This window comes from Pseudoliparis swirei, chromosome 10 (genome assembly GCF_029220125.1).
Source record: "Pseudoliparis swirei isolate HS2019 ecotype Mariana Trench chromosome 10, NWPU_hadal_v1, whole genome shotgun sequence".
NCBI classification, from domain to species: domain Eukaryota; kingdom Metazoa; phylum Chordata; class Actinopteri; order Perciformes; family Liparidae; genus Pseudoliparis; species Pseudoliparis swirei.
The window spans coordinates 9,965,952-9,979,947 of NC_079397.1; the positions used below are offsets into that span (position 1 = coordinate 9,965,952).

Consider the following 13,996-nt stretch of genomic DNA (forward strand, 5'->3'; position numbering starts at 1 on the left):
GACCAATGGGGTCTCAAATACACCTTTTCTTACTAATCTGGATGTTTCACTGAAGAAACAATTCATCATCCACAATATTAAATACCTCGCTGGCACTTAATAGGTAGGAGCCTCTTTGAAAACACAGCTCTGTGAAGTTTTGTCTTTAAAAAAGAATACAATTAAACAAGTGTCTAAAATACACGCTGTCTGAAGGGATTATTCGTTCATTTAGAAGATTTAGTCTTTAGAAGAAAAAAAACCTTTTAATCGCGATTAATGAATTTCAAAATGTGCGATTAATTAGTTAATTTTTTTAAATCGATTGACAGCCCTAATATATATATATATATATATAACCCTCTAAAGCCGCTCACCCAATGCAGTGTGGTCACTCCCTCTAATTGTCTTTAATGTGGAATTGAGGAGCGGCGGCGGACGACAAACCGCCGGCCGGCTTCACGAGAGGGAACACGAACGATTAATTCTTGTAATGGTCTGGATTTTAAAACCCATGCAGAAAGTCATTTAAAAAAGGATCATTTGTGCGTTGTTATCACACATAGTGGGGAGAGTAAGTGTGAGTCTCCTCTCCTGGTTCCGGGCATGTATTGGTTAAGCTGCTAAATGAAGAGCAGGAGGAGTGTGTGGCACTCCCCAAGCAATCTGCCTTCCACTGTTCCACCTCAGCTCGCACAGCGCCGCTAACTGCAGGCCGGGGCTGCACACACACACACACACACTTTCATTTATTCACGTCACTCCTCGCTCAAACGCAACTCTCTCTCACGTTGTATATTTCTATTCACACATTCACTCTCGCACACACACAGTCCACGGCGTAGCGGGAAGAGATATTATGCAGGTCTGCTGTTTTTCTTTTTGTCGGGCCAGCACCGTCAGCGCCGCCATTTCCCATTAGTCCGGGCCACCTGCAGACGCCAGCGGGGCCGCCGCAGAGCTGCATTCAAATGACGACGAGAAGCCTCCGCACTCCGCTCCGTAACCTCCTGCGTTTTGTGGCGCTGAGCCTCGTCCTGGAAAAATTAGACAATGGAGCCGTGTGCGTTTTTTGAAAAGCGCCCCGAGGTTCAGACACAGCGAAACAACCTTGTTTTTACAGCGATATTTAGAAATGCAGCAATAAAACACAACCCAGCAGCCCATTATTCAGTCAGGAGGGTTCTAATCTGGCTTTATCACAAATGTCAACTTGTTATGAACGCCAGCTTGAAGGGAATCACGGCTCCCTTTGCAAATGTAGTCATCTTTTGCAATTTGTTTTCCAAAGGCGCCGGCCTCAGAAACTGTCGTCACAGTTGTAATACCTCCAGGCTCTCGAGCGGGAACCTTTTCACGAACCCTTTGCTTATATATCTGTTCAAATGCTTTCATTTTTCCCAAAGTGCTCTGCATAATGATCCAACTCAAACTCAGATTTTTGTGAGTGGTAGTGAAGCGATTCATCGCATTTCAATCAGAGTGTAAATAAAACGGCAGCTTCCATATCTATGCACACGTACTGTATCCTCCCTATGCTTTCTCTTTTTCCATCTCTAATGGTGAATGTTTTTTTTATGCATCAGAGAACCTTAACATACATAATATAAAACTCCCCCTTTGCACTTGGTAATGTAAAACTATATTCCATTTTCTAGCAGCTAAAAGTATATATTTTACCATATATTAGACCTACCTCATTAATGATTACTTGGTGGAACTTGTCGAAGGTGTGAAGTAGATTTATCATGTTTGAGGTTCAGCGTGTAAATGAACACGCGTGTCCATTCACGAACAAAAGCGAGCTCCCATTCGTCGGCGTGGATTTGGTGGCCGTCTGTGGAACTTCTTGATCTCCGTCCGTCTCGGTTTTCCCGAGATTTCATTAGTGAGCGTTGCTGAACAGTCCCCGTCGTGAGGTCCCCCCCCCACACACACACACACACACACCGCGATCGTTAATGTGAAAGCGAACCTATTAGCACGGTGTAAATGGAATCCGACAGTCGCTACAGTTTTCTCCCCGCCGACAAGCAGGGGGAGCTGAAGCGAGGAGAGGAAGCGAAGGGCTTGGAGGAGCGAAGGAGGGGAGGCCAAGATTTGTTTTCACTTTAATTAATGCCGTGTGGAAAAACTGTGGACCTTTTGTAAATGTCAGCGTCTGTCCTCAGATCAGTTGCGTGCGGAGAACGCCTCGGGTTAGGCCGCCGCGCCAACGGAGGGCACGCCAGAGGAACTGGACTGTTCTGGAAATGTCAGCACTCTGTTGAAGATGAATTCTTATATTCTGTCTGGAATTCAATTTGGGAAACGATGGTTTGCCAGCGAGTTGATTTAAAGTACTGTATTTTTTATTTTTTATCCTCGTGATGGGAGTGTGATGATGTATATTTGATCTGAAGCCTCCGTTAGTAACTGCAGCATCCGCACACATCGAATACATCCAAATGACTCGGGTTTGGAAAAGTGGAAGCCTCATTAGAGCATCAAACAAAACTCCCGATACACAGACACAACAATGGGGGACGTTGGCCGCCGGTGTCTTTTACCCATCTTTTTTTCTGCTGGGAGAAAATGTTGTGCAATTAACTTATTTTCAACTTGAACTATGCTAATGTCCTGCACATATAATACATGCGTGTGCTTTCCATGCCACTGTTGCCACTGCACACTGATATAAAAGATGAAAAAGACGTCATCAGTGTTTATTCGCAGCAACCCTCGTCCTCATAAAACCGTTGTTGTGCTTGGCGACGACACTTCTTTTCATGTTTATTTTGGGGGGGGGCGAAACTAAATTCACTCGCTCTAAATACCAGGACAAAGTGTGTCCCTGTCGGGGCGCCAGGACAAATGCTCGGAAACTGGAAGTCGCGCGGTTTGAAGGGGTGAAAGGGGACTTAAATATGTTGGAAGTTAATTACGTAGCCCTGCCTTTTTTTTATTCTGACATCCCCCTTTCTTCGCTCTCCTCCCACCTACACGCTCTCCATCACTGACGGCTGTAGTTCACCGTGAAGCTCTTGCTGCGCACGCTCCTGATGACCTCGGGAAGGTCGGTGGCGATTAGTCACGGCGTGACGTTGAGGTATAGCGGGGAAGTAAGTAAGTGGGTTTTTGCCGTGGAGACGCGTTGATGAGTGCATGCAAGCCCAAGTTCGCCGCTGCCGGGAGTCTCCGAGAAGCGTTCATCAGCGGCGGATAATCGTGTGTGGGATGATTAGCCTTCGGTCTGTTCGCTGGCTGAGGTTTATCCACAAAAGAGAGGGGAATAGAGATAGGAAGAGTCTGAGTTTTAAAGCTGTTCTTGGGGGGTGGCTAAAGATAACAGAATAACTGTAGAGGTTCCGTCAGCCCAGAAGCCAACCGCATGCTCCCCTGCTCGACTCGGTTAAGACACAAAAATGCCAAATAAACAGAAATATCGACCCGCTGGTGAGGAATGAACAGCAGCAGCAGCAGGAGGGAGGAATAGATTTTTTTTTTTAAAAGAGGTGGGGTTACAAAGATGATTTGAGGAATGGGCTGGGTCATGAACTGAGACATGCATATTGAATTTTTTTGATTTAAATGAGAACTGAGGCATTTCTGCCCCTGGTTGTTTAAAAACATGCTTTCTTTCTTTTTCTTTTACCAGGGATCATGAACCGTTCATTCGGGCGGCATTACACTTTCTGAACTTGGCAGTGGGTGACGGCTGGAGTACGATTTTTCATTTTGAAGAATCTAGCATGTTAAAGCGCCGACGGCCTCTTCGCGGCCGAGCGCCCCGGCCCTCGTTCGTATTTAGCCGATTCTCTGCGGCGCGGCGGTCGGGGCGATGCTCCGCAGTCTGAGGTGGTTTAGCGCACTTCAAACACGCGTGTTCGGGCGGCGACGGCGCAGGCAGAAAGGCCAAATGGTTAAATATCTACTCGCTCCTTAACTTTGCAGTTTGTGCGTGCCGAACCGCTCGAGAGCCGAGTGAAATATCGCCGCGAAAGGCTTTCGATACGCAGAGTGAACCACGGGCGACTGTTTCAGGCTCCCGGCCGCATTCATCCCAGAGGTCGCGAACCTGTCATGAGCCGGCGGCCGAGACCAAAGACAGACGAGGTGTGAACGCGCGTCTCTGTTTTCCGTCTGAACCCGACTCGCCTGCACGGCAACAACAATGACATTTTTTTCTTTTCTTACCGCTGCTGATTAAACTGTGGTAAAGCAAAAAAATTAAAAATAAAGAGAAATTAGGTGATAGGCATCAGCGTGTCTCTTGTGTACTTGTTGTCATTCATTTTTCCTTTTTGTTTGAATGACATCAGAATCAGAATCAGAATCAGAAACAGGTTTATTGCCAAAGAATGAATGTTTTCACAAACAAGCGAGGAATTTTTTTTGGTGGAAGGTGCAACATTTGGACATGACAAACAACAATCAACGCAAGGAGGGAGGGAGGAGGAGGAGGAGAGGGAGGAGGAGGAAGAGGAAGAAGGAGGGAAAGGAGGAGAGGAAGGTGGAAGAGGTGGTAGTCCTGGGGTGACAGTCAGTCAGTCCGGGTCCCATTGATGACCGCCGAAAGCTATTGGTGGGCGGGAGGTCGTGGTCATGATGGACGCAGCCTGGCCTCCCGAGGAGGGACTCGAACAGGAGTGTCCAGGTGGGAGGGTCGGCGACAATCTTTCTGGCCCGCTTCAGTGACCTGGAAGTGAACAGGACCTGGAGGAAGGCAGATTGCAGCCGATAACCCTCTCGCCAGCGGATGCCGATGCAGCCTGCACTTGTCTTTGGCTGTGGCTGCAGGGTGCCAGACGGTGATGGAGGAGCAGATGATGGACTCAACGATGGCCGTGTAGAACTGTACCATCATAGGTATTTAATCGAATTGCAGAAGCTTCGGAACGACTGGCGGTAAACACGCACACTGCCACGGGTGATTAAATAACAATGTTATACCGTTTCCGTTATCTGACGAGGGGAACGGCGCTATATAAATAATTGTTCTCCGCATAGGGGACTTAAAGTGAGCTAACGGGCTGCCACGCGACCGAGTGACTTATCTTTCTGAGACGGGGCATTAAGAGGCGCGGCGCTCTACCCGCGTGTGGCAGCTGCGACACGCCCATCTTACCCCGGCCAAACTTTTCTTCACGAGACAACTTGGCTCTGCCGTCCTGCGTCGGCGCCGGCTGCCCGCGCCCGCCGCAGTGTCCCGCTCGCCCATTAGCACCCACTGTTTGCCAGAGTGCCCATTTTGTGTAATTACACGAACTACAGCGAGCTAATGGCCCCGGCTGAGCCGCGGCGAGGCCCATTACGCCTCAGGGTGCTGCAAAACACCATCACCGCCAGCCGGCCGCCCGCGTGCGAGCGCCCATGAGATGTGCTGGTTGAAGGAGGGTCGGTGGTGGAAGAATACACGTAGAATGACCGCTCGGGTTCCATTTCTAGCACCCGTCTGTTGGTGAGCTCCCACACACACACACACACACACACACACACACACACACATACACCCCGTGTTAATTTCTCCGGGGCTTTCATGGGGGAGTCGTACCGTTGATGCTGCAGCAATGAAGGCAGGCACCTCTCGTGACTTTGGTCCGTCATCGTACGCCCTTCACGAAGCATCTCACTCTGACAGCAAACAGGCCATTTGGTTCACAGTGGGCTTTGATTGGGTGTTTGTGTGTGTGTGTGTGTGTGTGTTCAGATGCAGGTTAAAACCATAAACACGACCGCTGTCTGTGCATGTTCATTGCGTGACCCCGTCCTCTTCTGTTGCGCCCGAGCAGCGGCTCTATCGACGCTCTGCTTTCCGCTCGCTATTGATACCCGTTAACCACTTTCAGCCGAGGAGACGGAGGGCTAATTGCCTTCCTTTTGTGGCCAACTGTATACAGTAATGGTGGGATGAATGGGTATTCATGCCCAAATAAATAAAGATCCATACACACACACACACACACATACTCTCTCTCTTAAGGCTACCTACATATACGCCTTACACACCTAGAGTTCGCATAAATGCACATCTCTGACTCCTTTTCCTGCCGTGACATGACCTTAACTATCATCTTTTTCAGTGATTTATTCCATATACCCCCCCCACACACACACACCTTTACTACCCACAAGCTAAGCATACGTCGGCTTCAATGCATTGCCCGTTCACGCAAACACGTGTGGCCTCTGAGCGTTGAGTGTTGCCACCTGTGTGGAGTGAGTGCAGCGTCTCTCTCTCTCTCTCTCTCTCCTCCACCCCCCCGTCAGCGAGATGTATGCAATTAAACCGAATTAAAGTCATTAGCCCAGCTGAAGTGATAGCCGGCAGATGGTTGCCACGCAGAACTCCGCTCCTAATGAAGCTCCTTAGCCACCGCGGGCGCGTGCACTTGTGCGGCGGGCGTTTGTTTGGGTGCGTTGCCCAGCGGCCGGTGCACTCGAAGCGGGACTTGATTAGACACCCATGGTTGGTCCTTCTGCAGCGAAGAAATTAGAGCCCATTGTTGATTTATATAAATCAACAGAAAAGGCGAGGGGACGGGGAAGGAATTTACAAAGGCACTTTGTCGGTACTTGACTCTGAGCTCCATTATTACCGGGAGCCCTCGTGGTAATGCACACATGGCAATAAAGAACCACACACACACTGTGTTTCCACGCTCTGGTATGCATCGCACTATGAGTCTACCTCATGGTAACGCGTGGTGGATTTCAACTTCTGCAACTTCTCCATCTCTTTGGTGTGGAGGCTGACGTAGCACGTTGTCGACACGAGGGCCGGCTGTCGGCTCGTCTTGTTTACATCAGACAAGCGTCTCGCCGGTGCTCGCCGTCTCTGGCTCGTCGTTTCTCTGTCTCCTCCAGTGTTTCCCGTTCACTTCCTGCAGTCTGCCGGTGTCTTAGTGGACCGGACGGGGCTCCCAGTGTCTGCTGCGCATTGCTTGTCTTTGCCGTCATCAGCGCTCATATCCACACGGACAGGAAAAACATTCTTCACGCGTCTCTCCTGCAGTGCAGCAGATTGAAAAGGATTGTCCCTTTACAGATGGACAATAAGAAGAGATCAAATAAACATGTTAACGTTATTTAGGCAGTACTTGAATTACTTTGACTGTTGCTGTCTAAAATACACAAGCCAACATTTCCCACCCCTTGTTTTAAAGGTTTGCTTTAAATCGGCATCAACAGCATCCGAGCCTTCCGAAATGAATAAAATAAAACTGAGGAAAACAATCCACCTTTTCGTGTAGCGAAGCTCCTCAACATATATCAAGTCATGTGTATTTAGGATACAGTGTTGTTATTCCATAGGGAACATGGGGGGGGATTCCTGAAGCGCCTGCGGCAGTGAAGTACAGTTGTGGAGGTGCATTGTGTCGCCCCAGGCATCCAGGGCCCACAGGGCGGTGTGCAGAGCACTTCCCACTCACATGAATACGTAACGCACATGGACCACATGCGATGGAACTGATTCTAGTACGAACACGTCCTCTTCTTCTTTTGAACCTGCTGCCTCTTTGTTACCAACTAAATGCTCTAAATGCTGTTTGTACTCAGCTCAACGGGCCTGACGGATGTTCAGCGGGGCTCGTATGTGTTTATTGAGCATCTGATTGGTGTCACGTGAGCACACGTAACTTAATCGAACATACGCGGCCCGTTTAGCTGTGAGCCACATTGTTGCATCTCCTGTGTGTGAGGACTGGAGAGAGGGCGAGTGATGAACAGGGGGGGGGGGGGGGATAGTGATGCTCTATTGAATACAGATGAAAGAAAGGCGAGCTGAATCCTGATCAGGCTGCCGCCTCTCCTCCTTCCTTCCTCCGCTCCATCCCTCACAGCGAGGGAGCAGTCCAGCCCTTTCAAAGTCACGGTCCAGGTCTCCTTCTCAAAGGTGGGGGCTGGGGGTGGGAGGGGGGCATCTATTATTGCATTTGTGTAAGTGCAGCATTAACAAGCAGCTGGATCGCGACGAGGAGCTGCAGAGGGAGTCCGGTCACTCCGTTTGACCACACGGGCGGCCGCGTTGGCTTGTCGCCAGTTACCGGCTGCTCTTTCAACGCTTAGTTCCTGTGAGACCTGAGAGCCACCGTGGAAGGTGTTCAGGGGGCAGAGTTGAAACGCAGCTGCGGCCTTAAAATGTGTGAAATGTGTCCAGGACGGCAGATTTGAAGTTAATTAGTTGGTGGGAAACTTGTACTTTTCTCCCCTCCCTCGGAAATGCAAATGCTTTTTTTGTGGAGAAGTCATCCGGGTCGTCTCACCGGCTCGTTAAAAATGTGCGAGGAAGGGGGAAAAAAAATGTGTAATGGAGCCAAACGCCATCAATTTAATACGTAGGAGGGGAACGTAACACGGAAAGGGAGCCTCGCCGTCGAGAATATACAGCTCTGTGTAGGTTGACTTGAGGGGGGGGGGTAATTTATTTACTTTTATACACTGACACGGAGGAAAGGAAAGGATTCGACAAGTGTTGAAATACTTTCTGTAAGGGGGGGGGGGCAGCAGCGCGAAAGACCAGACGAGACTTGTCCTTTTCGATGTGATTATCAACACCCGGATTGGTCGTAAACCCTGTTGTCACGGCAATCATTTCAGCCATGATGTCGAAAGCTCCCAGTACACGGATACACAGGCTGCACGTACACACACACACACACACACACACACTCAGAGATTCAGGCTGTCTCCCTGCTAACCAGTCTCATTCTGCTTTGAGAGGGAGGTATTAGATGGCGAGATTAAACCTGCGAGTGTGTACGTCGCTGTTGTCTGTCTTCTCGGTAAAGTACAGAACAAGAATCTGGGGAAAGGCTCGCGCTCCACACTTTATTCCGTCTTTCCTGATTCCCTTTTTCCCCACCTCTTTATCTTTTCTCTCTCTCCCAACTGTTATTATAGCACTTTGACTGAGTTAACAACCGCGGTGTCACACTCCGACACCCCAGAAGAAGCCGAGAGCAAGTGGAACTGTGTCTGTCTGCTGCACTGGCATCACCCCCGAAGGGTTTGTGGGACTCCAGATGCAACCGCAGCTTGTAATAACGCTGTCGACGCATTTAGGAGGTTTAATATGGTTTTGGGCTTTGTACTTTTCGAATAAAAGTATAAATGTGGCCCCATTCATACCCGCTTATTAGCATGTAATCTGCATCTGGCTCCGTTCCTCAGATACTGACATCTGATCACCTTTTAACCTGGTGTTCGTTAGCGGTCTCACACATGTTGAGTGCTTCGATGGTAAAAGAATAAATCTGAAACGGAAGAACAGGACAAATGTGTCGCAGTGGGGCGGACGCCGTAGTGAAAGCACATTGTCAAGTCAAACTGGATTATTTTCTCCATTTATGTTTTGGTCGTTTGATCATCAAACATAAGAAAATAGTGAGAAAAAGAGCCGTTGCAACGAGGTCACATCTTCAAACTGTCCGCCGAACGAAACCCAATAATATTCAATTTAGTGAGATGAAAAGAGAAATCATCACATTCGAGACGCTGGAATAAGCAAATGTTATCCAAATAACAACGGCTCTGATTGTACTCATTTTGTTCTTCTTCTTCCCCCGGCAGGGTCTGATGATCCTCCTGCAGAACCTTCCCACGATGCACTGGGGCAATGAGGAAGTGAGCGTCCTGCTGGCTGAAGCCTACAGGTTGAAGTTTGCCTTCGCTGACGCGCCCAACCACTACAAGAGATGATGAGCGTGGCTCTCTGCAGCTGCCCCCCCCCCCCCCCTCTTATCCCTCCTCGTCTCCTGAACTACGAGGCCTCTATTCCTACGGGGAAGAACCTCCCCCCTTTTTCTAAACCTCCCTTTCCCACGTTGCCCGACGGGCTTTTCAGCTACTAAGAGATTTGAGTGGACTGGCGGCGGCGGCGGCGTAGCATTTTAACACGACGACGTGGAGCCTTTTTTTTAAAGTTAGTTTTTTTCCCTCCGATGTGCACTCCTTCAGTCCGGGGGCGCAGAACCTTCTTCATCGCCGATGACTGCGACTTTTTATTTTTGTATAATTCTTTTTATTTATTTTTCGGAGTTTGTTTCCGCTCAAGCTGACTCCCCCTAGTGGACGACCTCGGCACCGCCGGGAGTTTTATGGCAATACATTGAGCTTTGTCTCCCGAGGCCAAAGTGTGACTATTATTTTTTTGTTGTTGTTGCAAAAGACAAAGAAAGAGGGCCGAAGGGAATTTTGCACTCGATGGTTTACACGTCTGAGCCCGCTCTCTGGGTCACAACACCGCCTGGAAGAACACAACCTCCTCTGTTTTACTTTCCTTTTTTCTCCTCCTCCTCCTCCTCTTGCTGCTGTGTGACAGTTTGTTTTCTGCACCGATCGGACTTTACACACACACACACAGAAAGAGAGAGAGAGAGGATGCGATGGGAAACATGACTCCCTCCTTCTACAAACCATAAACACCAACTCAAGCCGCCGCGACATCGTGGTGTCGCGGAGGCGAGAGGCTCGTGAGCCACTTGGAGGAAGAACGCTACTCATCCTCGCTCAACCCGCTCATACATGAACGCCCATCCCACGTCTTATAAGCCCAACCCAGGCCTACCTCAGAACACGACATGCACACACCAGTACGGGGTCAAAGTTCACCTCCAAAATGGAATCGCCCTCGCAGAAAAAAGAAAGCTGCTTCTTCACGGGGTCGTTTCTGAAGTCAAGTTCCAAATGAACAATTTTGCCTTAATTAAGAAACATGCTGTCTTTGTTTACTCTCCCCTTCCTCTCCATCTGTCTTTTGGGCCGCAAAGGAAGAAAAAAAACTCCTCTTCCTCCCATGATGTCGTCATGTGTGAGTTTCGGCGGCGGCGCCGACGAGTCGTTGAGATCTCGCTGAGAATCCGTTTCAGGAGTCGCTCATCGGAGCATTTTGGGGCCCCCGACAGTGAGCCCAGACGAGATGTGTGAGGTGGCGGCGCATCGGTTACAGAATGAGTCCAAACATTACACGCTGACTGCACACAAAAGTTCCACCTAAAAAAAGAGAAACGGTAAAAACTTTAATCTTCAACCCAACAGAGAGAACAGCAGTCAGGCCCCCAAAAAAATCATGTGTAACCAAATCTGTTTCCATATTCTGCAACAGGTAATCAGAGTGTTGGTGAGTCCCCCTCCCCCTCCCAACTGGTCTAGAACAATGTATCTGATTTTAACGTTTTTCAAAAGCCTCTTTACTTCACCAAGGGACGAACGCTAATGGAACTAAATGGAGGCGAATCATGGCTTTAAAAATGTGACGGAAACATGACTCAGCCTTTTTTAATGCAGATCCCCGTTAGGTATAACGAGCTGCAGGTGCGTGGAACCGGAACCTCATCGTTCCCCCGCCTCCCTCATTGTTCCCCAACCTCCCTCATGGTTCCCCCACCTCCCTTAATTGTTCCTCCACCTCCCTCGCTCCACGCCGACTGTCTCCTTGCCTTTGCTGCTCCGTTCATGGCGAGCACATGGGACGCCTTACCCAGAGTCACTAGCACCATATTGGTGTCATGTTGGGAGGAGTGTGTGTGTGGGGGGGGGGGGGGGGAGACACAGCTGTTAGCGTCTGGAGTCTCCTCCTCCGTCTCCACCAGGATCCATTATTGTCACCCGGCCCAAAGACGGTGTGTGAGGGGGAGGGGGGGGGGGGGTCTTTTTGAAGTTTCAGCTTCTTTTTTTCTTTCTGTGAGAGCTGTCAGTCTTTGATCACACCAAGGACACCATCTTATTTTATTTGACTCGATCTGCAGCAGTTTCAGCAGCAGCCTCCTCATCTGCACTTCATTTTAGAGTCTATAGCCTTCCCTCTCTCTCTCTTTCTCTCTCGCTATCTCCCACTCCCTCTCTTTTTGTATGAGATTTATTCTTTCAATCGGCGCGTTTTCAAACATTTGTCTTCGGGTTTTGGGGTTTTATTTTTTTTTAATGCCGTTTACATGACAAGCCTGTTAAGTTGTGCCTGACTCTGGATACGTGACGTGGTGGGATTTACATTTTCTTTGGAAGCAATAGTTTGACATTTTGCATTTGCTGTGATAAGACCAGACTGGTGTGAGTGTGTATGTGTGAGCCGCCAACATGAACATTTTGATAATTCTCTGGGCATTTAAAGAGCTCCAACTCGATGGTGCACCTCCCCTGAAGGGCGATCGTAAGGAGGAGCAGCAGCCTGTCTGCCTTTGGACTTCTCCACCTGTTGAAGCGCTGTGCATGGGGCCGCAGTGAGGTGGTGTTTTTGTGTTTTTTGCCTTTCCAAAACCAAAAACACGAGTAAAGGAAAGTGTAAGGAAGCTCCAACTTACTACTGAGATCCTGTCACACCATTAGCTCACTATATTAGTTTGTGCGGTTACAGGTTATGTATATAGAGAAAGGGGTACGTCTGTGTGTGTGTGTGTTTGTTTGAATCACGGACAAAAAACAGTAGACTTCAGCCCCCCTCTCTCTCTCTCTCTCTCCCCTCGAATCATTAGGATAGTTTATCTATTTTGTTCTTTTTTCTCACCTTCTCCAAACATGAGAATATGTTTATTAAACCCAACTGAAACCCTCCACGTCTTTTGCTCCACGTCTTTTGCTCCACGTCTTTTGCTCCACATCTTTCGCTCCACATCTTTTGCTCCATGTCTTTTTGCTTCATGTCTTTTGCCTCTTGAGTACCCGGAGAAAAAAGAAATCTAATAATACTCGAACATGTGGGTGACGCGAGTCGTGGTTCTCGAATTTAAAAATGTGTACAGAGAAGATTTTGAAACATAAATCTGTAAATAGAAAGTGTAAATAAATCCTATATATGACAACATTGCTTTGAACGAGGCGTCATGTGTGTGTTTGTGTTTCCTCGGTGTGTGTGTGTGCGCGCGCGCGCGTGGGATATTGCAATGCCCCCCGAGTGACCTTCTTAATACGCTGAGAATGAAGAAGCAATGCAGATCGTGTCTGCGCATGCATTAGCCGTGCCGCGGCTAACGGCTGCGCTAATGTGCCACACGCAGCTAATTGTATCCGTGGTATTCACACACATCTCCCATACACACGGTGTAACAGGTAAACACTTCTCGCCTGATCCCCCGGAGGAAACGGCAGCACTAGCTTGGTTAATGAGATCCTTCTCGCTCTGTCTCTGTCTCTCTCTCTGTGTGTGTGTGTGCGCGCGTGTGTGTGCGCGTGCTTCAGCCCACAGCAGAAGCTCCCGCGCTCTCGTTAGGCTGACTGATGTTTACACAGGCAGCCAATTATGGAGTGCCGGTCACCGAGGACTCCAGTCACTTTGTGGGAAATTAAAAATACATTAAAACCAACAATGGTCGCAGGAAAGTGCCAGCACACACACACACGTGCACGCACACACGCACTAATGCGTGAAGAAAGATGAAAGGGGTGCCAACAAAGGGCCAGCTGGAGCACCATGACGCCAAAACATATAAAATATAGATAAAGTGCAAATATTAGCAAAATCCGCTGTTCCTTTATTGTTTTCCTCTCGGCCATTCTCCTCTTTATATGTATTTGTTAAGCCGTGTTTGTACAGTGTGTCGCTACAGCATCAGCCTCTCGATGCCCTCCTAACTCCCACAATGCACCGGGGCCTGTAAACCAGCGGGGGCTCGCACGGGGAAAGTGTTCCTTCATTCCGGGATCACCGGGGCGCAAATGTCGAGGCAGACTTCGCGGCACTGACGTGGATTTGTTTTTGAAAGCCTGTGCACAAAAAACATTTCCCCGATTCAATTTGTGAAGGAGAGGAGCTCGCGCGGCGGCGGGGTTGTTGTCCCGATGAGGGATAACACGCAGATTGAGGACGTCTCCGGAGAGGATTTTTAAGACGCGCTGGAAAACTGTGATGTAAATCGGTTTCAATTTCAAGTTGGCGCCGAGGTAAACGGAGGAGAGCAGACGCGTCGGGCGCTGAATGGAAAATGACTCCTGGCTGCACATTTAATGTGGGAAAAAAACCAACATATATTTATTTATTTATATATATATAAATATTTATATATAAATAAATAAACGTACTACGTGACGCTATCTTTATATC

General features: G+C 48.8%; 1 protein-coding gene across 3 annotated transcripts in view; it reads left to right on the forward strand.

Annotated features, from left to right (window-relative positions):
• Nucleotides 1-12,770, forward strand: part of tbc1d22a (TBC1 domain family, member 22a) — a 113,684-nt gene extending 100,914 nt beyond the window's left edge. For all 3 annotated transcript variants that reach the window (XM_056424453.1, XM_056424455.1, XM_056424454.1), the window contains one exon: nucleotides 9,532-12,770. In XM_056424453.1, coding sequence (XP_056280428.1) covers nucleotides 9,532-9,660 — 129 coding nt within the window. In that variant the 3' untranslated portion in view covers nucleotides 9,661-12,770. The remainder of the gene's footprint in view (nucleotides 1-9,531) is intronic.
• The last annotated feature ends 1,226 nt before the right edge of the window (nucleotides 12,771-13,996 follow it).